Source organism: Monodon monoceros, unplaced genomic scaffold (assembly GCF_005190385.1).
Source record: "Monodon monoceros isolate NGI ecotype Baffin Bay Population unplaced genomic scaffold, NGI_Narwhal_1 Super_Scaffold_5, whole genome shotgun sequence".
NCBI classification, from domain to species: Eukaryota; Metazoa; Chordata; class Mammalia; order Artiodactyla; family Monodontidae; genus Monodon; species Monodon monoceros.
Genome location: NW_021703782.1, coordinates 17,507,729 through 17,532,940, shown reverse-complemented (window position 1 = coordinate 17,532,940; position 25,212 = coordinate 17,507,729). Strand labels below are relative to the sequence as shown.

General features: G+C 45.3%; 1 protein-coding gene across 2 annotated transcripts; it reads right to left on the bottom strand.

The window, feature by feature from the left end:
• Positions 1-3,776: 3,776 nt before the first annotated feature.
• SLC18A1 (solute carrier family 18 member A1) lies at positions 3,777-24,965 on the bottom strand. Of its 2 annotated transcripts, XM_029203384.1 has the most exons (15): positions 24,842-24,965; positions 23,125-23,482; positions 22,448-22,506; positions 18,963-19,046; positions 17,926-18,018; positions 16,265-16,354; positions 15,977-16,020; positions 13,769-13,829; positions 13,591-13,686; positions 8,114-8,192; positions 7,105-7,156; positions 5,488-5,551; positions 5,087-5,206; positions 4,743-4,876; positions 3,777-3,890 (listed from the first exon to the last, which is right to left on the bottom strand). In XM_029203384.1, the coding sequence occupies exons 1-15, from the start codon at positions 24,963-24,965 to the stop codon at positions 3,777-3,779; spliced, it is 1,572 nt and encodes a 523-aa protein (XP_029059217.1). The 2 variants fall into 2 exon arrangements, with proteins under 2 accessions (XP_029059217.1, XP_029059218.1); XM_029203385.1 differs by lacking the exon at positions 13,591-13,686.
• Positions 24,966-25,212: the final 247 nt, after the last annotated feature.

Sequence of the window (25,212 nt, the reverse complement as noted above, 5' to 3'; positions counted from 1 at the left end):
ACTGTACACTTCACCTTCCAGAAGAAGAAGAACAAAGAGGAAAAAGGGGGTAGGGGAAGGGGAGGAGGAAAAGGAGAAGGAGGCAGAAGAAGGTGCGTATTTTATTTCCAATAACTTCCTGAATACAGGAAATCAAGCCTCAAGTCACATTTGTATTTCTGAGGTGCGCTGAAGCACTGGCTGGATGGCTCATCTTTGCCTTAGGCTCTTCACACAGGCCCTGCCCCTGGCACTCACTGAAGGTGGCCCCAAAACAAGCCAGCGGCAGGATGGATCCACAGAAAGCCAGATCTGATCTACAGGAGGTGACGCTAAAGCCCAGAGGTGTGAAATGACCTGCCTCAGGACACACAGCTGGTCAGTGGCAGAGCTAGACTAGGATTGGTTCTGTTTACTCTTGATTTGGTCCTCCTTCTATCACCTTATGACCTCAGCATTCCTCCCTCACAGCAAGGGGGGAGAGTGCTGTGTGCCAAAGCCACCTTGTTCCAATCCTCCCTTGCCCCAGAGAAAGTTTTTCTGCCTTAGACAGGATTGTAGGGTGACACAGCGACCTTGGTACATCACCCATGAAGCTCAGTCTACAGGTAGAGGACAAACAGGTGTTAGAGATGACAAAGATAGACTCAGCATCATCACATCCAGGGCCCCCCAGGCATGCTGTGCGGAAGAACTACATTGCCCTTTCTTCATGTCAACCTCAGAGGACAGACTTACACAAGCATTACAGAGCTGCCTCCAGGTATAGGGTCAAATATTCTTAGAAAACTTATTTTATTTCAGTTTGGGCTATATCTTGAAGTGATGATACTCCATAAGTAAAACAACACAGTGGGAGATAATATTCCCTAATACCGACTCTTGCCTTAGATCTGTAGTGCTTTTGGAGTAGCCCTTTGTGGAAGTGTTCTGAGATTCGGTGCTGACACCAAGACGGGGCCTTTCTTAAAGATTTTAGCTACTTTCTTCACATCCCCTTGGGTTTGGGTCCCTCCCTATAAGAATTGTGCTATCTCTCTCCACACCACTCTCCCTGCCAGCCATTTATCATCTCATGTGCTCCCTCTGCATTTTCTCGAACTCCACAGTTACTGCCTGTGGTAACTGCCTGTGCCTTGTTTCCACCCCAGGTTTTGTACTTTGGAAATAGAATGTCTTCTGGTTTGTTTCCAACACTCTGAGAATTCCCAGTATTTTTCTGGCCTATTGAGCACAATAGCTCATGAGTTCCACTGTCTCCTTTGTTGCATCTCATGGGTAGTTAGGGGCCTCACACCCTATAAATGTTTATAGTCTCTGCAGCTCCTCCCTTTCATAAGGGGAAAATACACATCTTCAGCCATTCCACATAGAGGTCATCTGATACTTTCTGCCACTTTTACAAAAAAAAAAGCCCAAACCAGTAAATAAAACCAAAAACAAAAATCCCAAAAAACAAACAAAAACAGAAACAAAAAAACACTCGTGGCTCATTTTTGCTGGGCTGGTATTTTCATTTTTAGAAGAGCTTAGGGTCACCTGTGAAGTTTACAATGAATTCTTTATCTTTTGTAAAACCATTGATAAAGACTAATTCATTTTCTAGTTTTATGATATTCTCTTTTTTAATAATCTTCTATATATAGGCTACGTTTATGACCTATTTATGACCTATCATAAAAAAATGGGTCCTGACTTACTTTGTAGGGTTTGGCGTTGACTCTTATCAACAGTATTTTGAAAGGCTGAATAAATTATATACATTGTTTCTCCTTAAACATATGTTTTAAACTGCTCAATGTTTACTAACAAGTTAAAGATGAATTACTCCTTTAAAAGTTCTTCCTACTTTTTTTTAGGGCTTCCCTGGTGGCGCAGTGGTTGAGAGTCCGCCTGCCGATGCAGGGGACATGGGTTCATGCCCCCGTCTGGGAAGATCCCACATGCCACGGAGTGGCTGGGCCCGCGAGCCACGGCCGCTGAGCCTGTGCGTCCGGAGCCTGTTCTCTGCAACGGGAGAGGCCACAACAGTGAGAGGCCCGCGTACCGCAAAAAAAAAAATTCTTCCTACTTTTTCTTAATGTGTGAACAATTTCTGTAACAAGCCCATCCTTTAATTAAATTGTCCTCCATGTGGATGTGAGAATCAAAAGAGCACTGTTGTTGGTGCCCCTGACACCTCCACACCCTACTGTATCCCACTCCCACCTTGTACAAGAGTCACAGTGGACATGCTTTCAATGTAAAATCTGTAGTCACAGCTTACATATTTTGACAAATTATTTCCCAATTTTATCTTTGAGCTCCTTCGAAATCTGAGACAATACCATCCTGACTAAATGATATAAATACATCGGGTTTTGCAAAGCAGGTAAGTCTAGTTAATGCCAACCCCCTAAAAACACACCCATAAATCAGATACCCATTGTCCAAGTGGTAAGAATTCATTGAGGCTAAGCTTGAATGTGTTGTGATGATACAGGGCTTGCACTGAACCCACCAACCTCTTGCAGAGGACAGTACTAATCAGACCCAGGCACCGTTCCAGAGTAAAGTCTGAACACCCCGATCTAATATCCAGGAACCCCAAGTCTGTGCCTGTGGGTCTTTCCATTCCTGCCTCTGCCTCCATCTCCACCATTATCCCCCACCCAGACCATGAGCAACCCTGCCTCTTTACACCTGAACACAAGTGTATATACAAACTTGCGGTATTGATCGTTTTTATTCAATGTATATCCAGTTTGCCCAGATAGATGGAAAACTACCTAAGGGTAGGTGCCGTGTCTCCCATATCTTGGAAACCCCATCTCTCAGTAATTATTTCAAAAAGGTAGAAAAATGTTAAAATATTTATAGTACCTACTGTCTGTGCCCACACACTCTCTTTTTCTGTAAAAGAGCATCTAGTTTGCCATGTCTGAATCAGCGAACAACTTATTCATTAGCAAATGTGGACAATGCCTCATTAGAATCTTTGTGTTAGGAAACCCGAGTTGGAAGGGATTCCAGGACAGTTGCTTTACCCTTGTTCCCATGAAATCTTAGAGCTCATAGACTGTGTTTTCTGTCCTCCTACATTTATTTCTAAGAATCTAAGAAATTTAAGGAAAGGTAGACAAAACCCACAGGGGAAATCATGAGAAAGTCAGTAACTCAAGCATAAGACAAGCAGGCTCTTTTTCCATTTAGTAATGAGGAAAATAGGAGACCTCCTTTCACCGAGGGCAGACTCACTTCAGCAGCTGTAGGTTTGGCCACAGAGAAAACACTCAGCTTATAAAAACCAGGCAAACATTTCCCAAACTGGCGATGTGGCAGCAATACAAGGTTGAGGACGCTTTCTCAGCCCATCTGGGAAAAGTCAGGGAGGGCCATGTCGAGCAACAGAGGACAAAACTCTTATAGTCTGTTGGGAAGGTGCCAAAGAACATCAGATAACAGATGAAATGAGTTTTGTCAGCCACCCCACTGGTTCCAGGGAACACCGCTCACTGCCGCCTCCGTGAAATGAGTCACCCCTCGCAGAACCCACACCGCTTACAGAAACCGAGGAGGAAGCATCACTCTGTCCTCCCACAAAACGTGGGCTAGCTGAGGCATCAAAGCTTAAAGGGAGAGCTAGAGGTGACACAGGTGAGGAGAGAACCAGGAAACAGCATGCATGGGAGGGGAGGAAAGGAGACACCCGGGGAGAGAGAAGTGAAGAACAGCCCGTGGAGATCCGCGTCCAGGGAACGAGTCAGTCACTGAAGTCTGAGCCTCACGTGACAAGGTCCAGGGACCCGTTTCTGCTGCTACTCCTCACAGCCAGGCTCCTCATTGCTGTCCTCCCCCAGAGGAAATTCCCTCATGTGCTTCTCGGCTGCGTGCATCCGGGTCTCCATGGGGCAGTCCTGGCTCAGAACTGCCTGCAGCAAGAGGCAGGAAGAGAAATCACTGCGCATCCTTCACCAGCTTCCCCATCCCCTTCCCCAACTAGCTCATCCAAGTCTAGTGCTGCACAGAAAAGACTCAAGAAACCAGCAAAGGACCCTTGCTCTGCTTCATGCATGTGCATAGGCCACCCAAGGGACCAAGGTGTAGTCACCCTAGTCAAGAGAATCATCTGATGTGCTTTTAATTGAATCCTTTCAGCAGTAGTACAGGCTATAGCAGGGAGCCAGCTGAAATGGGCACCACCTCCCATCAGACTTTCACGTCTTCTTTTGCTCCTTTAAGCATCCTCCACATCCATCCCTAACCCACCCAGACCCTCAGGGTGCTCATGCTGCAGTAAGAGGAAAGTATCTTATTAACTATAAAATCACATGCTGTGGTTCTCTCCCCTGGGGTGTTTGTACTTTAAGAAATGACCTGGTAAGGACAATGACAGATGTGAGTGAATGAAGAGTGAATGTGCCCAGTGGAATTCTGTCCATTTTGTGGGCATAATTTGGTAATTCACACTTTGCTGGTAACTACAGCAAATATAGGATGCCTTTGATGATCCCTGACCCCAACACTTTACAAGCATCCCATTTTCCTTCTGTACTTAGGACCCTTCCTAACTGACCAGTGTAAGAGAGAAAGTGGTTGTGTAGAGAAGGGAAAATAAGGAAGGGCACAAAGGAAAGAGGGAGACGAAAGGGGCATCAGAAAACATGGCAAAGCAGAGAGCCTATCAAAGAGGGAGGAAATAAGAGCACGGGATATAAAGGGATGAGAGACATGGAAAGAAACAGAAGATTATTATTTTTTCAGCAGTAGTCAGAGCCCCTTACAAGCTTCTCCTCCTTGGCTGGGGGGCTCCTCAGATAGTAGCAGAGAGGAGCGTAGATGATGTTGATGACCCCGATGATGACCATGAGCCAGGGGAAGCCAATGGCTTGCACAATGGCACCCCCAGTGGATGGGCCTGCGAGGAATAAAGCAAATCTACAAGTATTTATTGAGTCTTGGTCACAGGGAGGACACCATGCTAGGGGCAGCAGGTGACCCAGGGGATGTCTCAGGGTCAAATATCTCCAGAACCCTAGGAGAATCAGCCTCTTCTACCTGGTAACAGTAGATAAAGGGAGAGTGGGGTACCAGGTCCTGGTGCTCCCCTATCCCTCCACCAACATACCTATAGCAAAGCCCATGCAAAAAGCCACGTCAGCGATGGCATAGATACTCCCGTACACCGGGGCATGGCGCAGGTCCACCAGGTGTCCCATGATGGGCATCATAGAGGAATCCACCATGCCTGTGGTCAGAGCAAGCAGGACACCGCAGTCAGCTCTACCCACAGTCCCCCTCCCTGTTTGTGGCATCCCCCCTCCTCCTCCCCCCTTTAGTCCACTGCCTTTGCCTGCTGTCTGTCCTCTTCTCAGAACTGACACCCATTCCTACCAGGAGTTATGAGCCCATCTCTCCATAACCCTGCCAGCCGCTCTCCTGCTTCTTCTGCCTTTCCATATACCCCCTCTGATCTGACCCAAAGCCAACGTTCAGGAGCTTCTTGTTTCCTTTAAGGGCACTTCTTACCTATGGAAAAGCCAAGCCCTGCATTGGGGCCAATGAGACCAAAAATATTATGAGCCAGAGGAATCTGCAGCAGGAAAGGAAGAAGAGTCCATCAGGAGTCCAGCTGGGTCAGGTGGGAGCAGCACAAAAACAAAGAGTTTTCCTACAAAATGCGTCATCGACCAGGCGCTACGTGCCACAGACATTATCTCCGTGCATTCTTATACCTTCTGATGAAGAAGAATCTTTACTCCCGTTTAAAGATAGGAAAACTAGATTGGTGCCATTTGGGTTAAATGTCCTATCGAGAATTACAGAACGTAAGTGGTAAGATCAAGTGTGAACCTCAGATTTGACTCTATGAAACCATAACAATGGCCCTTTTCTGCTGCATGGACTCTTTCTTCCTCCCCTTCCTCTACCCCCTCCACCCAGACACATACTTCCACCCTCACTCTTCACTGAGTGGAGTTTCCTCTCTTTTCTATCTGCAACATCATCCAGAGGTTTTACTTAGACCCTAATTGGGAGCCAGTGGAGCAAGAAGACAAAAAAGAAATGCCAGCAACCAATTACCTATAAGCTAGCAGGGCAGGTGGCGTGCTTTGCATCGCCGCTTCAGCAAGCTTGTGAAACTCATTCTCTTGCCCTCCCCATCCATCCCCCACGGAAGCCTTCTTTTCCTCTTTTGCTGGTTCCTTACCTCCCTCCCTGGGCATCTGTCACCCAAACCTGCTATACCAGCACACTCACCCCTTAGAAGTTTCACATACCATTTAGATGTTAGTGGCTATAAACAATTTTAGGGGTGAATCCTCAAGGGCTATTTCTATTTTATCACTAGTACTGGATAAAATTCACTGTGGGCTCACTGCATACCAGACACGGCTGCAGTTGGTGTGGGTAACCCTGTGAGGTGCTCTCAGAATCCTCTTTACACAGGTGAAGGTACTGAGTAAAGGGAGGTGACGTAACAAGCTCAAAGTCACGCGAGGAGTAAGTGACAAAGTTGGAACTGAACACGGAGGTTGAGTTCCCAATGAGGACCTCCAGCCTCTCTTGAGCACTGTATTCACTGCTTTACAGCCATCTTATTCTCCTTCAAGCCTACGAGGCAAGTGTGCTTCTGATCCTTATGGTGGAGAGGAGAAAATGAAGGCTCAGAGAGCTTGAAGGGGACTCCTGGAAATGGAAGAGCCCTTCTTTCTTTCTTCCTCTACCAAACATTCTGGCGCTAGAGATGGAAGCACAGATAATGGTTCCCCTGGTGGCTTATGGGGTCCTGTCAGGGTGAGATGAGTAAATGAAGTCATAAAACGCACCAGTTTACAGACTCCAGAAATAGATACCACATGTATTCCTTCATGTGCCCATCCATAATGGCTCAGACCTCTGTCTCCAGCTGCCCCACTGCCCTCTCCTTCTCCTTCCCCACCTCCTTTCAATGGGATGACTGGTGGCATCTCCCCCAGTGCTAAATTCCTACCTACACAGAAACAGTCTTTCTGACAATCCTTGCCAAATCAACCCTCTGCTCATTTCAAAGGAAAGTGGTCCTTAAATGTCCGGGTTTCTCTCTCTCTCTCTCTCTCTCTCTCTCTCTCTCTCTCTCTCTCAACAAGCCCTTATTATACTTACACAAAGCAAGCTGGTACCTACTACCACCATCCCAATCAGGGAGCACAGCCACCTGGAAGAAAACAGCCATCATTAAACAGTGCAAAGGGGAGAGATCCCTTCCACCTGCCACCCCATCACCAACACACTGGCCAGTCCTACCACCCCTACTTCCAGGAACCCCTTAGGATATGAGAAGATAAGCGCATCTCTACAGGACCAGTTTATGCCCAGGTGAGCCCTTGCCCTGTCCCTTCCTGGCCCCTTACCTCTTCCCTGACTCCACATCTCTTTCCAGTAGAAGCAGATGAAGAGCAATGGGACATATTCTTCCTTCCCTTAGAAGAGGAAGCAGCTGACTCAGAAGGTACTTGCCCCGTGGGGATAATCCTCAAACTTAATTTCTGCTGTTTCCCGATTCAGCCTACCTCTCACCTATTCATATTTTATCTGGTCTTCAGGGTCCATCTCAAAAACCACAAAACATACCAAACTTCTTCCCTTCTCTGATTTCCTATGGCAATGGTTTTTACATTTATTTTTTAAATCTTTGTGCTGAACTCCAATGGTAAAATTAAAGGTGTTCGCACTGTAGTGGAGGGACAGAAACCAGACTCATACCTCTTAGCCCCCAACCCTTTCCACTTGGTGGCCTCCGGCGCACACCTGTAGAGCTCCCTGGGGGTCCATGGAATATAGTTTGACGACCACTGCCCCAAGGTACTGCTTTCTTCATACCTGTTCTCTGCGGAATTATTTTATCTCTTCAACTGGACAACAAACATCTGGATAGTAAAGGTTGTCTCTCATATATTCACTGCCTCTTCTATAGCAGCCAGCTCAGGACCATCCTTTCTCTATATTGCCCTTACCATCTACCCATCCCCATCCTCCCAGTGGGCAGTTTTCATCTGTGTGTACTTGTTCTAAAGTTTCAACCTCAGAGAAGCTATTATTCATCATCCCAGGTGCAGGGAACACGTCAGAAGACTCTCCCACCTGACTTTTCCCAGATCCCCAGGCTACATACCGACCCATCTTGTTGGCCAACACGCCAAAGAGGTTGGTGCCAATGAGGTAGGACACACTGGCAGGCAAGAAAGCTAGACCTGTGGAAAGACACAGGCCCTTACCTTAGAATGTACCCAGTTACTCTAAAACACCTTGTTTCTTACAGGACAGTGAAGTCCCCCTGTTACCTTCAAGGATCCCAAACCGCTTTGTTTTGTGGGTTGGAGATCCTTGTGCAAACCCAGAGCAGATGACATAGCGCTCCACACTCTGCTTTCCTCAGGAGCAGGGCTGTGTTTAGCTTCAACACATTCAACGTGTTTTTAGCTCCCCTATTGGATTTCCTGATGAATGGCTTTGATGAGCCATTCTCATGTATAAAATACCCGTGATTATCAGCATAAGAGCATGAGCTTTAGAGAAAGACTTACATACCTCCTAGGAAGTAAAATCCTGCCTTGCTATTTACCTGCCCTTCTATTGCTGAGACAGTGACTTTTTTTTTTTTGGCCACACCTCAAGGCTTGCGGGATCTTAGTTCCCTGACCAGGGATCGAACCCATGCCCCCTGCAGTGGAAGCACAGAGTCCTAAGAACAAAGCTGTGATTCTATCATACCAAATTACACTAAGGAGCAAATTAGATAAATGTATGTAAAAGGATTTTGTAAACTGAAGCCCTTATCACACTGTTTTTTTGTGACAGTAGAGTCAGGTACCCTGGAACATGGGCTTTGGTGCTGAGTTCAAACTGTGGCTTGACCACTTTTTAGCTCTGTGACCATGGGGAATTTACCCTCTCTGAGTATCATTGATTTGTTCTTTCATTTATTCATTCATGTAGCATTTTTAATGAGTTTTTACTATGTACCAGGTATTCTAGGGACCAGGATTAGAAGGGTGAATAAAATAGACAAAATCCTGGGTTCCTGGGAGCTTACATTCCAAGGGGGGGAGATAGACAATAAACAAGTAAACAAATAAATGAAAAAGATAATTTTGACAAGTGATAAGTTCTGTGAAGAAAGTTTAATGTGGCAGTATGGAAGAGTGACCAGGAATAAGGGCTAACTTAGATTTAGGGGATCAGGGAAGGCTTCTTTGAAGAGGTAACATTTAAGCTGAGAACTGAATAACCAAGACAGAAGGTTTGTAGCAAGAAAAACAAACAAACAAAAACACTTAATGCAAATAGGAAGGCCCATTGAGTGGACAAGTCTAGAGTTCCGAGGAGAAATCCTACCCACAGACATAAGCGTTCTACTAATTGGTTTACCAATTAGTTCTTAAAGCCATGGGAATGGCTGGGATCACCCATGAAAGATCAGAGATAGAAGAATAGATATCTATGGACTGAGCCTTCCGGGACTCCTACCTTTAAAAGTTAACAAACGAGGAGGAGATAGCAAAGGTGATAAGGAGTAGCCAATGAAGTAGGAGGAGACGGAATCCAGAAGGAAAAAGAAGAAGAAAAGAAAAGAAAAAAGAAGTTTGACCTCTGAAGGAGCTGGGATGTTCCAACCATAAAGAGAAGGCAGTGGATGTACGCACAGGTATGGGGAAGTAAGTATATGTAGTGATGAGAACATGCAAGGTCCCCTCTTGTTGCTTCTGTTTTCTCAATGACTGGGAGTTGAGCATGATGAAGGTGAAGGGATGAGGGTGTGTAGGAGGTTTGAATGGAGAAGTGTAAACCAGTCCTTTTGGAAAGTAGGAAGAACATAACTAGGGACTTAAAGAAAGATTGTTGGACAGTATGAAAACCCACTTTAGATTTGTGGCCATAAGTATAAGGTGAGACCAACAGCCTAGCTAGTGTGTGTTTTCCTACAGCCCCATGTCACTGCTCAGGTGCATGCAAGGAGTCGGCAACCAGATAGGCTTAACCAGAGTTAAGGCTTCCCATGTGACAACCCCAGAGGGAGCGGGTGGGGCAAAGAAATTAACGATGCTTTCAAAGGAGTGACATTAATGATGGACGTGGATTCATCACGATGGACTCCAAGCTGAGTAAAGAAAGAAGAGAGGACATGAGTAGTGAGGGAAACAGAGAAAGAATTGAATGGACTGGTGATCCCAGTGTAGCCAAAATGTGTTAATATAGGGGTATTAGAATACCTGAGCAGGGAATATGTAAGGTGATAACTGCACTGCTTGGAAGTGAAATTTCAGAGAAGCTACGATTAATGGTGAGGTCAAGGTCAATATTATATAAAGGTTTGATTGGTTAAGGTGGAGAGGAGAAGAAGATCATTGCAAAAGAGTAGATTAAGGAATAGGCCAAGATGTTGGTAAGGTTATCCACCTGGATATGGAAGTCACCAAAAGTGGTGACAGGAATAAAGGTGAAATGAATATAAGCCAGGTGTTGGTGGATTTAATGAATGAGAAGGGATAACTCAGGGGTCAGTAGATAACTGCAATAAAGAAGGGTGGGGTGGTATAATCTAACGACACGATTTTCATGGGAGTCAGGGCCTTTGAAGGGGAATGAAGAAGAAATGATTCAGAAGCAGCGAAAGAAAGCAAAGCCTAAAGGAACATGAACTTCCATCAAGAAGGCTGTGGGAAAATGGTGTTCTCAGAAAACATTCAGGTCTCAGGGCAAGAAGATGAAAGAAGTGTTCAGAGAAAAGAGGCTGAGGGCATAGGGACACTTGTTGATGGCAGGGACTTCCACAAGACCCAGGATTTGGGAAGGTAGTGGGAAATTGGGTCAGATTAAGAAATCTCTAAAATATGGGAATAATAATAATTGGTACCAGATAGGCTGGTTATAAGGCTTAATTGAGATAATGCAAAGCGACCATTTTGCAAGGCGCCTGGCACAGAATAAGTGCTCTCTGAGCATCGGCCTTAACTATTATCATCATAACCAGGGAGTAACAGGGTCAGGACTTGAACCCAGACCTTCTCCCTCCACCTCCAGGTGTTTCCACCACCCCACCAGCAGTGTGGCAGCACAGATGGCTCTGGCATAAAGAACTGCATGGAATGAGTGGTGTGAGTTTCCTTGGGTCTCAGCAGCTCTCTCTGCCTCTCTGTATGGAGAGGAAACAGTGCTGCCTAATAGAAACTGTCATGATGATTGCAATTAAACCCAAAGTCAACAATTCACCAGTTACTGGCTGAGGTCTTGTTTGCTTTTAATATTCTCTTCTGTGGGCTGGAGGTGAAACACACCTTAGTGTGTTTGTCTAGTCTATCTGTACAGGTGGCAATCTGTTTCAAACTGTAACCATGTGTTTCTGTTTAATTGCTTTTAAAAAATGTAATAGTATAGCTACTCAATTGCCTACCTGGTATCTGGAAATGGGCACCTGTACCAAGCCCACAGGCCTCCTAGATACATCTCCTTGACATCATTTTAAGTGATGTGGGATTTCCTGAATGAGATTTTCCTCAGTCAGTGTGGCTTGTTCTTTAGGATCTGAGTATAGCTTGCAATTCAGTAGCATTTTGTGCAAAAGAGGTGTTCCAGACTATATGTCTACAGACACATATATATTTCACAGCATATCTTCAAGGGGTGGGGAATTACACAGAGCTGTGACTGTCAAAGTGATTTCCTGACTATATCCTCTATTCCAGGCACTGTGCTAATGCCTTTAGAATACAAAGATCTATTTAACCCTGAAAACAACCAGAAAAGTGCCTCCATTTTTACAAATGAAAAAAAGTGGACTTTGAAGACGTTAAGTAACTTATCCAAGGACACAACCAGTAAGTGGCTGGGTCAGGATTTCAACCCAGGTGGGCTTGTTTCCAAAGCCTGAGCTCTTTCCTCCACTGGGTGAGAGTCGCGGGCACACAACGGGCCACTTGGAGAATGTTCAGTCACACACTACAAATTGTCCTCCCAACAACTTGGAGAGGGTTCTGCATTGAAAGCAATATTTTTCAGTGTGCTCGCTGATGCCATATCAGCCTCACCGGGAAACTCACCAGGAATGCAAACTTGTTTCTGCTGAATTGCTGGATGGGGCCTCGCAATCTGAATTTTAACACACTCTCCAGGTGAGAACATCTGAATTTAGACTTACAGATGCAGAGGGCACTGAGAAAAGTTGTAAGGGATGGAGGAGGACAAGGCCTTCTCAGTCTCACTTACTCTCCTGAGGGCTTTCTACCGCAGCCTCGCCTGCACAAGGCACTGGGTGGCATCAGGCCTGTGAGTTTCCTTGTGACGCACCAGCCTCTCTCTGCTTCTCTGTACCCTGACAGGAAACAGTGCTGCCTAACAGAAACTGTCAGGATGTTTACAATTAAACCCAAAGTCAGCAATTCACCAGTTACTGGCTGATGGCTGGTTTGCTTTTAATATTTCTGTGGGGTGAAGAAGGGCTGGAGAGAGGCCGTTCTGAGCCAAGGTTGGTTGCCCCTCTGCCCCAAGAGCCTGAGCGGCTACAGCCTTGAGGCAGGGGATGTTTATTTGCACCAAGCACCAACTAACTCAATTAACTGTCATGGTCAGAGGCAGCTACAGCCCAGAAAAATTCAATTTAGGGCTACGAGTGCAGCTGGGAGCCTTGCTTAGCCTGGTCCCCTAAAAAATTAGATTTAGTGCTCTTCATTGTATATTAAGCTGTATCAGGTTCTTGTCAGTTTCCCCTCTGGCCACTTAAGCCTCTCCTCCCTGCAGCGACTGAGACATTTGCACGTAACCTTCTCTGTCCCCTTTCCTCACGCTTCCTGGAAAGGTCCAGAGCCTGCTCTCTAAGCTCAGATGAGTCATGAGGACATCTCTCCATGGAGCAGAGGAGGCCAGAGGCCTCCCTCACAGAACAATATACTCCATTAGCACCTTTTTAGAGGTAAAAAGATAGCAAAAGGGTAATCTGGGGGACAGGGAGTGGGAAAGAAGAAAGTATCAGTGTTGGTAACGGTGGTGCCTTGTTAATCTTCTACGGATGCAAAGCTTTGCCACAGATTATGTCATTTGTTCCTCAGATTTACCCTCTGAACTAGATAGTATTCTGATGTCCATTTTAGAGATGAGAGAAGTGGTGCTCAGAAAGTTGTGATTTTCACAAGTGTGCACAGCAACTCAATGGAGCAGAAATAAAAACCCAAGGTCTTTTGACTAGAAGTTATTCATCCACCCAGCTAGGTATGTTGCCCCTCCATCACCCATCAACACCCCCCCAACCCTGCCCTTCTCAGCCTACTTCTCATTTTCTTCTTCTTCTCCGTTTTTTTTTTTTTTTAAGTTGAGAGTTATGTTTTATTGGAAAGACATTTTTAGGACTTCAAGCCCAGGAGGCAGCCTCTCAAGTAACCCTGAGAGAACTGGTCCTCGGCCTGCCTCTTGAAGGGACTGCCCACTAAATCAGGCTTGATTCACAGGTGTGGGCAGGGAAGGTAATTCTGTGAAGGAAGCACACTGTCCTTCTGTGACTCTGAAGACCTGGCCCTGATGATGCTTGCCGATTACCTGAGAAAGGGCCCATAGCACGCATCTCTGCCCAAGCCCGAGTTGGGGACCGAGGTCACTTACCTAGCTGCCACTCAGGGGCACACATGGTCTGCATCATCCAGATGGGCAGTGTGGGCTCGAGCATGGCCACCCCCATGTTGGCAAAGCAGAGGGAGCCTGGGGAGATGGTTCAGTGAGCCCCCAAGGCTGCCCTGAAGCTCAGACTCTCCCAGCCCAAAGGGAGGCAATGTCAGCTTACCTGCAGCCACCAGGATAAATGGGTCTCTGACAAGTGTGAGGAGAGGAGTCCCCTTGGCACTCTGAGAACATGGGCAACAAAAAACTTCCATTTGTACCGTGTATACATCTCTCCTGTTTTCACAGAATCTGAGAGCGTGCAGGAAGGACCTCAGAGACCGTCTACGTCAGCTCCCTTGCTGGAGAGACCAGACACCCACATCATAGAAGAGGAGGTGACTTGCCCAATGTCACAGAGTGAGCTGGTGGCCGCACAGCCCCCGTGTGCCAGGCAGTCACAAAGAGTAGGACAACATATTCCAGACATGATTCCTGCCTTTGAGTGACCATCAACCAGATCAGAGTGGATTGTCAGCAAGGCCAACGTTGGACAACAGGTGTCTGGACTCCTGGCCTCGGGCCTCTCCACTAGATCTTGCCAGCACCAATATTCATCCAGGAAGGGCCACAGGCAGAGTGCTGAACCCCAAAGGTGAGCCTAGAGGTAACAACTCAGAAAGCTGCTCAAGCTTCCTGAATGCTTTGTTTTGACCGTGTGGAGCCATACCGGACTGGTGTGGCCGAAGGAGCCTGAACATCTAGATTAAAATGCCAGCCTAAATGTCCAATTATAACATCCCGCACCCTTCAAAAAACTTCATTCCAGATAAACTTAGCATCTACCTTCCTTCCATGCATACAAGCAGGCCCTCAGTTGTCATGGTTATCTTTTCCTAAACTCCCTTCCTTCTCCTTTGCATAGATCCAAACCTCACCCATTCGTCAAGGTCAAGCTTAAATGGCTCCTTCTTATCCAGTGTTCCCTGACTCAGGAGCTGGAACTTCTCTCTCTTTCAAATTTCCTGAGTACTGTGTCCTAACCTCTGGTGTTTACCTCATTCTATCTTGTAATAGATTTAATAGTTTTGATATGATAACCCTCTCTGCATCCACACAGGGTGGACTGCAATATTCAGAGATACTAAAACTAAAAAGATCATGCCCTCTCCCATATATAATTCAAGTAAAGAGACAGATCTAAATCATAAAATGTACATAAAGAAGTCCAATAAACCCTTTGACCCAACAATTTCACTTTTATTTGTTTTTGTTTTTGGCTGCACCATGTGGCTTGTGGGATCTTAGTTCTCTGACCAGGGATTGAACCAGGGCCCCCGGCAGTGAAAGTGTGGAGTCTTAACCACTGGACTGCCAGGGAGTTCCTGACAATTTCACTTTTAGAAATCTACTCTAAAGATTACCGCCAACTCTATAACAATGCCTATCTATACACAAGGTTATTCATTGCAGCACTCTTTGTAGCTGCAAAATACTGGAAACTACCTAAATGCCCAAATATAGAAGAATGAATAAAATATAGAACTGGTATGCCAGCCAGAAAAAAAAATACTTTTTTGAATACATAGACCATTACCATCTAAAAATCAAAATTATTCAAAAAGGTACTAAAGGAAAATCACTCCTCTACTTACAACACTTCTGATACCAAATGGGTGTGCTTTTTTCACACCAAGCAATTCTCCAATTCTCTGTGAACCAACTGGGTGTCCCTAAAGTTTAATTCAATTCTGGCACTAATTACTTGGAGCTAGCACAGACCCCACAAGATTGCCCCCCACTTCAGACACCAATCACAAGTAGTGCGCCCCTACGATACCAACACTACCATCTGACTTGGCTACAAAATCAAGGTCCTTAGATCAAACATTCCCATATTGTCTGTATTCTCTTATCTTTCTTCATGACTTGGTATAGATTTCCCAGAGCCATCTCTGTCTTAGAGTCAGACAGATACCAACTCTGATATTTAACTGCTACAGAATGACAGTCTGTAAGTATGCTTTGGGGGTAGAGATTGTTTGGATGGCCTCCAAGGTCTTCTTTAGCTCTGAGATATTATAACTATAAATACTCAGGTCCCAATGTCATTGCCATCCTGGTTCTGAGTTATTATACATAACTCAGTAAGGTTTCTTTGATTCTTTATAAGGCCCTTCCTCCATCTTGGTCCAACATCAAGCCAGACTCCTTCCCCATCCCTCATGCTATCCTAAACGTGACCCTATTGGGAATCCAGTACAGTTCTTGCTTTCTCCAACTCCACTCCCCTTTCTTCTTATGGTTTGACACGGATGGTCTAGGCAGGCCTGGGTCACTGCACCTATCCATTCTATCACTCTCTTGGCAATGGAACTTGGTATCCACTTACCTCAGGAGAGACCTTGGAAGGCTGTAGGATGCAAAGCTGGAGTGCTAAGAAAGGAAGAGGGAGTGAGAAATAGTTCAGTGTGTCCACTTATTAGATGGAGGATCCAATAACAGCCACATTGTTAGCACCCTACCTCTTGCAGATCTAATTCCCTGAGCTTCCTCCCTCTCTCTTACGATGGGGCAGTCCTTGACCCACCCAAATATGTCAACACGGACACCATAGCATAATGCATTCCCAACCTGACCTGGGCTCTCGCCTGCCTGGTGGCCTCTTATGGTGACTCACCTCCATCCAGTAGTGCCAGGGAGGCCAAGATGAGGAAGGGTACAATCTTACCCCAAAATACATATGTCACACTTCCAAATGGAGCTCCCACTAGAAAAGCAAAACAGGCATGGATTCCAGAGATGGGGGGCTGATTCCCAGCCAGCATGACTTGTCCTCCTATACCCAGTGAGCATTTCTTGATGGCCTGCTAGGGGCTGAGCTCCACATGAGGACACGAGGTTTTGAGGATTCAGAGATGAAGAAGACCTACTTCTAAGGGGCTCACTTTCTAGTGGAAGAAATGTGTGTGTGGGCGTGGGGGGACCCAAATAATTATAACATGGTGAAAAGTAAATGTTCCATCCACAAAATGTTATGTAATCACAGTAGAGTGAGTTCAGGTGGCCACAGGGGCTTTGTCAACTGGGTAATACTTGTGGGGAAGAAGCATGTGTGAAGAACACAGAGGTGTCAGAAAAGAGAGTGTGGATAGAGCAGAAATAGAAGAAAGTTCCTGTTACTAGAATAGGAGTATTTGGGAGATGAGAAGAGGTGGGGAAGGTTGAGACCAAATAGCCAAGGGCCCTGTATATCCAGATAAAGCATGTACTTGGCCTTGTGGGCTAGGGAGAAAGACCAGTGCTTTTTGGCAGGGAAGAAACACCAGCTCTGGTCATAGGAAGCTTCTTCGGGCAGAACCTTGGAGGAAGGAGACAACGTGCAGATCAGGCAGGAGGCTGGTGCCTTGTTCCAACTGAGACGTGATGAGGTGCTGGCTTTGAGCAAGTGGCTGAGGAGGGTTTAATAGGCTTATTCATTTGGGAGTGAGAGGTGATAAAGGAGACAAGGATGCACCAAAGTGTTAGCTTGGGTGTTTGCGGAGGTGGATACTAACAAAGAGCAGGGCTTTGCTTCCCTCTCCTCACTGTGGTGGTAGAGAGCAGGGTATAGGCCAGGGAAGAGATTTTTGGTGTTTTCTTCTCAATTAGCTAGAAAATTCCTAGAGGGCAGGAAGCATGTCTGAGGCGTCTGACCTATATCCCCTCTGTGCCAGCATTGTGCTTGGCACACAATACGTACTCAGTAAAAGTTTGTGGCTTGTTGGACTAGTCAGTTAAACCAGACTTTGTATGAACCTCAAAGAAAGCATAAGCTTATGGTTTGGAGCTTGGGATTCGATCCCAGAAAATCTGAGTCTGTATCCTTGCTCTGGCATTTCCCGGCCATGTGACCTTGGATGGCTATGAACGTTTCTTATCCTCATCTGTGTAATGGGGATGATCATTCCTCTTTTACAGTGTGGTAGTGAGGAATAAAAGAGATTATGTATATATTTAGCACAGAACCTGACAAAGAGCATGTTCTCATGTTGAAAGCACTGGCCACGTATGGAAGCAGAGGTAAGGCGGTGGCTACTAACATGCAGAGATTCACTCCCTGGAATAGAGTAGGTTTCTGGACCATTCCCAGGCCCTTATGGGCTGTTCAGCTCCCCAAGGGGAAAGAGATTCTGCTTTTCCTGGGCAGAATTTCAGAAGGACTCAAAACATGGTGGGACGGAGAAGGAAGAAAAATGCTGTCTTCCATGACCTTAGAAACACCTGCCTCCTGGGGCTGTCTCCGGAGAGTCTGCTGTAGCTCTTCCTCCTGAACCCAGACCTGGGGCCAGTGCCACTTACCTAGCACTCCCAAGGCCAGGCCCCCCAAGGCAATTCCCATGGCCTGCCCTCTCTCACAGTCATCAGTGTAGACACTTGCCAGCATCCCAAGACCTGAAAGGAGAGAGGCAGGTAGAATTAGCCTAGTCTCTGCCTCTCTCACTGAGTCCTTGGTCTTGCCCCTATTATATCTTCAGGGGTCGTCTTAGCTAGAGTTTCAGTTTTGGGGGTTTTATAGAACCTAACCCATAGTATTTTGCAAATACTGCCTCCCACAGGTCCCCCAAATGCCCACCTTGCTCACTCCTTCTGTTCAGAATATCATTAGAAGTGCAAAAGTCTCTGGGAAGGGTAATGCAGAATACCATTGTCCAGTGATCCTGCATTTCATATTATTTTATCATTTCCTAGAACATTTCCCTGAATCCATGGATATGGAGCAGGTCAAGGAAGGGAAAAACCTATGGACACAGAGCACTGCTCTATTCAATGGGGATGCCCAAGGAAGAGTATGAAAGCACTTGGGAGAGAGTGTGGGCTGGGCTCTTATGCCCATTTACTCATGTGTAAAATGTCATAAAATCTCTGCTTCATAGGGTTACATTAAATATTGTATTTGATAGTACTTTGCAAACTGGGATGGTATTACCAATAGTATTAACTTTACTACTTCTATAAAATGGTAAGAGGGGGATAGAGAAAAGACCATAGAGTGGCATTAAATCAAAACCTGGCATACTTCACAGTTTTACCTTGGGCTTGGTCTGACCTGAGCTAGCAGCATCTAAATATCAAAGAAAATTATGTCACGCTTAGAGATTTATAGGCACTACCAGCAACTCTACAATTATCTTGTTTTTAATAAATCACAATTTCCGCAACTATGCAGAGATACATATCACAATTTATGCAACAATCACAACTATGATGATATTTTCCTTAATTTCTTCATATAAATCTTATAGGGTCTGATGGTAGTAAGAGATGGTGAGAGATGTGTGTGTATGTGTGTGTGTGTGTGTGTGTGCGTGTGTGTGTGTGTAAGATGTCGGCGTTACCTGCAACAGATGAAAATGAAGATCCAATGCCTTGAAGAGTTCGGGCCACAAAGAGCAGGGTATAGGTACCAGAAAAAGCAAACACTGGGCAAAGAGAATAGCAAGAATGCTCCAGTTAGCAAAAATGCCTTTGATTCCCTGGCCACCAGAAAATGGACTCATGATACTATAGACATGAGCCATTATGCGTATATTTTAATAAAGCATGATCACTGCTCCCTGTTTTCGGAGTTGTCTTTCTAATCCTTCCCCCTTAATTAGGATTGCATTTTAATTGGCATGAAGACAGAGAAACCAAAGCATAAACTGATTCACCACACAGTGGATGGAAGGCTGAGTGTCCACATTTCCTGCTTAAAACCCAACATCCTGTCCACTGGAGTCAGGGCTGTGCATGAAACCCAATGCCCTGGGCTGAGAACTGGTCCCTGGACCCTACTTCTGGATCCTCTATATGCAATACCCAGATTTGATCTTTGCCACTGTTGGGTCCCATTGGGTCATCTGGAGTGTGGGACAAAAGCTATGTGTACTTGAAGGACCATTGGTACTGTGTAGAAAATAATATCTTGTAATCCAATCAGATCCTTCCCCTTATATTGGAGGATCTTTTAGCCAAATCAGATCAGTGAGTATTTATTAAGTAATACTGACCATGCAGCTGTGCTGTACTCTGTAGCAGATGTGAGATAAAGAGAATATCCAGTTCATGCCCTTGAAGAGATTCAGTCTACTAGAGACTAACATACACGAAACTGAGAACCAAACAGGAATATGTTATCAACAACTAAATTATAGGGCAGTGGTAGTAAGGTTGGTGGGTCCAGACATGTCTCATCTCCAATTCCAGGACAACACCACAGAAAGAGAGAAGACTCCCTCCCAAAGTGTCTGAATCAGCATAATATGAATCCCTTTGCCCATTCATTAGATGTCTTTGGTTGTGTTTATAATCTTCTCCCATCACTTCCCGACATGAGCACACCGTCTCCCAAACATGCAAATGATTGGTCTCTCCTGGGCCAGGCCTCCAATGCTTTCTCCCAGGCTTTCTGATTTCCACTCTGTTCAAGGTCTGCTACCCCTATGTCCTTTGAGAATGGTGTGACCAACTCATCTCTGTTGGACCAGGACCTTTGCGGTTTTAAAATCAAAAGTCTCGCATCCCAGGAAGCCCCTCAATCCCAGGCAAACTAGGATGGTTGATCTCCCTATTTAGGAAGACCAAAGTAATTTTTCACTTTGTGCCCCAACATGGGCCACCATTTAGCTCCTAATTACATTAAGCATGTTTCCCAGCTGGGGGTCCTTCTGGGGAGTGATGGGCATTAGCAACCTCATTTTAGTATTTAAAAACCCTGAAGGAATGCTACATAGGATCCCCTAAACATCAAACGTTTGCTAGAGTTAGGCTAACTCAGTATAGCAACACTAGTTATGGCATGGAAACGATAATCATTATTTAATATATACAGTTCAGTAGTTAAGAAAAGCTTTCAAAACATGAGTTCTTGGACTTCCCTGGTGGCACAGTGGTTAAGAATCTGCCTGCTAATGCAAGGGACACGGGTTCGAGCCCTTGTCCGGGTAGATCCTACATGCCACGGAGAACTAAGCCCGTGTGCCACAACTAATGAGCCTGTGCTCTAGAGCCCACGAGCCACACTACTGAGCCCACGTGCCACAACTACTGAAGCCCGCATACCTAGAGCCCATGCTCCACAAGAGAAGCCACCACAATGAGAAGCCTGTGCACCGTAAGGAAGAGTAGCCCCCCTCACCACAACTAGAGAAAGCCTGTGCGCAACAACGAAGACCCAACGCAGCCGAAAATAAATTAATTAATTAAAAAATATAATGTTAAAAAAAAATCAGTTCTTGACAGAGAATCAGGAAAGGACCTTATGCTAAAAAGTTTGGGATCCACTAGGACACTGCATTATCTTATTTTGCAGGGTGTTTGTCATGGCTCCCAGGCAAGCATTGAGAACCCCTGGGTAGACAGAGCCATGTCTTTTCATTCTTTATGTTCCCTCAGTGACTTTTCACCTCAGTGACTTTTCACCATCGCCATCAAGGCATCATGTGTGTGTACCATAAAATTTTGTGACATGAACTATGCCTCATGTGATGAAATAGAGCGTCTTATTAGTTTTTAATTTACTGTTTGGCATAGGCTGAGCTCCTAGAAGTTCAATAAAGATTTCTAACTTTAATTTCTTCATTTTCTTTGATTCAACTAGAATGTCGCAAGTAAGCTGAAGTTCTCAGACAGAACTTCACACATTGAGCTCCTGCACTTTGCACCTTCCAGCCCTGAATGCAACAAATTCCTGTTCAGTATTGGTTGACAGGAGTCAAGTCCTATGCTGGAAGGGAAGAAAATTTGAGAAAGAGCAATAGAAAAAGTAGAAAAGTAACAGAAAGGTATTAAGAAAAACAAGAGGGAGCAGGTATGTTATTCGGAGCAGAGAGGCAGCAGAGGCAGCAGGATGCCTTCCCCTTTATTAAACTCTCCCCCACCACTCCACATTCATTTTTTTCTTATTTTCTCAGGGTCAATTTCCAGATGTATTTTATTTCACTTACTGTTCTTATTCCATCTTTAGGGAACAGTTATCTGATACTGGGTAGACTATTTGTCTTTCTCTTTCTTGTTTCCTTAGCACATTTATTTCCCAAAGCTATAATCTTTAATGGCCTTCCTTGAAGGGAGTGAACTTTTATGGAATTTTCCAGTTGCTACTGCCCAATTTAGATTCTTTGTTAGTTGCCCTTTACCTTTACATATCAAAATACGATGACCTCTTCTCAAAGATGGGAGGTTTGGGGCTTCCCTGGTGGCGCAGTGTTTAAGAATCTGCCTGCCAAGGCAGGAGACACGGGTTCCAGCCCTGGTCCAGGAAGATCCCACATGCCACAGAGCAACAAAGCCCACGAGCCACAACTACTGAGCCCGTGTGCCGCAACTACTGAAGCCCCCGTGCCTAGAGACCATGCTCCACAACAAGAGAAGACACCGCAGTGAGAAACCCGCACACCGCAACAAGGAGTAGCCCCAGCCCTCCGCAACTAGAGAAAGCCTGCGCGCAGCAACAAAGACCTGACGCAGCCAAAAATAGATAAATAAATTTATTTAAAAAAAAAAAGATGGGAGGTTTGTACTAAACTCATTCAAGGGATTACTGATAGATACACACACACATACACATTATTGCATACAAATTAAAACGGCCTTCACAACTTTTCCAAGCTGAAGGAAGTGAAGTATCTGTTCTTTTATAGCATGATATACAAATGCCAACTGAGTTGCCCCTACTGCTCTAGTCCCCATAACGAAAACTGTAAAGCATTTAAATCAGTGTCATAGGTCACTTAGTCAGATGACTAATTAGCTCACTTGACCCTGCTCTCTTCCTGGTAATGCATGTGATAAAATCAAAGTTAATCAATGAAGTGAAGAAAAGAGGTAGCAAATTACTTACTAACTGTGGAGGTAAACATGATAACAAAGCCAGCAAACATGGGAATGTGATATCCAATCCTAAAAGGGAATTAAAAAAAGATACGATTCCAATAGGCATCTGTATACTTGCACTATATTTTTTCATGTAATTGGGAACAAAAATGCAGTTATTTGAGTGCATGGCAAAACATGTCTCCGAATGCAGGTACAGAGACGGAATATGACATGTGAATGCATATAAACAAACATGCAAATTTACCTGTTGGCCAGGGCCCAAATCCTCTTTTCCAGAAAAGATAAATAACCTAGTCAGAAGGCATATCTTTCTGAAACATGAGGATAATCCCAAACACAAGCACTAAGAAGCCAGTGCTCTATCCTGCAAGAGGCCTGTCCTATTTCTACCCTTACCCCATTCAAGCCATGTTCCAGGGCACTGAAATAATACCAGTAGTATACTTCTCTTCCCTGGTTCTCTTCTTGGTACTCAATAGTCATTACATCACTAAGAAAATCTGAAGCCCAAGTCATTTTATCAATATCATGCTATCTTTCCCAAACAGCTGACCACCCTGGGGTGCAGACAAGTGAGTTTTCCCTTCTTTATCCCTTCTAACCACCTTTATGATACCTCAGCCCATTCTCTTATTTCTGAGCCCCTGAGTACCCTGTGGGGCACTGTACCCATTGAGATACCTGTTGGTGAGAGGCCCCACGAATGGGTTGACCAGAAGTTGCATCAGAGCCTTGGAAGCAAACAGAAGCCCAACCCATAGGTTCTCTTCCTTCAAGAACTCTGTGCCTTGAAAGCAGTTGTTTTCATGGGCTGGGATGGCTTCGGTGACCAGAGGGGGGACGGTGCCGGGAGTGTCAATTGTCCATGCTATGCCACTGCGCACACTTTCTTCGATAGCCAAGGTGTTGTTTTCAAAGAAGGAGAAGATGGTGGAAAAGGCAGAAGTGAGGGCAGGCTGGGAAGCCGTGGTGGGCCCAGGGTACACAGAAGTGTTGACTTTGAACTCTGTGGCATATAGGTAGGTGGGCACAATGGGCACTGAAAGTTAAGAAGAACAAGTAATGAGGGCTAAGGACAGACTGTCTTCTGACTGCTAGTCAGTTCAGGGACATTACCATGAGGTCCAGACTCATGCTCAGGAAGGCGTCCAAGTGACATGATCTGAAGCCTACTAAAAGACTGCACCTGCCCGAGTTATCCTGTTAGCTCAAGTACCTGAATTCCAACCATCATACAACTGGTCCTCATTTATCATGGATTCCATATTGGCTAATTCGTCTACTGGCCAATGTTTGTAATCACAAAAGTCAATGCTCACAAAGCCATCGCAGGTTTTCTCAGACATACATGCAGAGAGTGTGGAAAACAGAGTCACCAGATGCTCACTTTTGCAGCTGAGGTTGAACAAGGTGGGCTCTGCCTTCTTCTTTCACTCTCACACAGAGATGCAGAGCATCGGGCGGGGAAGGGCAGCAAGGTGCAAGAAACTCCAGCTCTGGGGCCAGTTGGGCACAGCCTGAATCCCAGCTCAGCACCTGTTAGTGGGGTCGCCTCAGGCAAGTCACTTAACACCTCTGAAGTTCGTTTTCTCTTTTGTAAAGAAAATACAATCTACCAGGATGTGTCGTTTTTAAGATTTAAGATTATAATCTATATGGTGTACACACACACACATATGTATGGGGGGGGGCGGGAGGGGCATGTGTGTGTGTGTGTATTTCCCCGAGGAGAAATAATTTAGTATAGACTAAATCCAGTGTTCACAGAAAATTTATAGAGCATAACACCATGAATAATAAGAACTGACTATATTGGATTTATCATTTGTTTCAGGAAGATTCTTGTTTAAAAGCATATATTTTACCCAGAAGGGGAAACATGCTGGTTCCCATTTATATACCAGCACAACTGAATGTAAAAATGAATAGACTACCAACTAAAAAAGAAGGACTGGGAGGGAATGAACCACAGGAAAGGTAGGTTTTGATAAGAAGTTGGATATCCATATAAAGTGTGTTATTTTGACAGAGCAGACAAAGGCAACATGGTGAGAAGGTGCTCACAATCCCAGAGGGCATTTGGAGTCATTAGCACCTTAGGAAGAGAGTATGGGGAGGAAGAAAAGTATTGCCAGTTCTGGCTCCGGGTCAGTCCCTTTGATTCGGTCAGATGTTCTCTGAACCTCCTTCTCTTTGAACCTCTGGGGTCTTTCAGCAAAGGTTGGCAAGCTTCAGACTCCATTTCCTGCCATTTCTTCTAATCCCCAGCAATCTTTGTGTTTTCAAGCACAAAAAGAAAAATTCTCCAGTCCATTCACTGCTGAATTCTAACAGGGTATGTGCTGTCCTCTGGGAACCACAGCAAATTAACCCCCAGCGCCAAGCCCCCCAAACGTACCCACCACAGTGAGCAGCATGTTGTCCAGGAGTAGAGCGACAAACACCACCAGCAGCACCAGCTTCCGGGACTCTCTCCCCTTCTTTAGCAACCACTGAGGAGCGTCCAAAGCTGCCCTGAGCATGGTGAGGGTGCCAGGGGTGGCTCCTCTGCCAGGTTTTTAGGGAGGATCTGGGAGAAATTCTGCCCAGGCAAGTGAAACTCACTATTAAAATGAGAAGTACAAAGAGTTGCAAGTGATAGGATGGTCTTTTTGTTTGTTTGTTTATATTTTATTGAAGTACAGTTAATTTACAATGTTCTGTTGATTTCTGCTGTACAGCTCAGTGATTCAGGTACACACATATATATATTCCTTTTCATACTCTTTT

Coding starts and splice junctions, on each gene's coding strand:
- SLC18A1 (XM_029203384.1), bottom strand. CDS start 24,965: ATGCTCAGGGCAGCTTTGGACGCTCCTCAGTGGTTGCTAAAGAAGGGG. Junction 19,047..22,447: donor CATGTTTACCTCCACAGTTA/GTAAGTAATTTG, acceptor CTCTTTGCCCAG/TGTTTGCTTTTTCTGGTACC. Junction 8,193..13,590: donor TGCCCCTGAGTGGCAGCTAG/GTAAGTGACCTC, acceptor GTCTTTCCACAG/GTCTAGCTTTCTTGCCTGCC.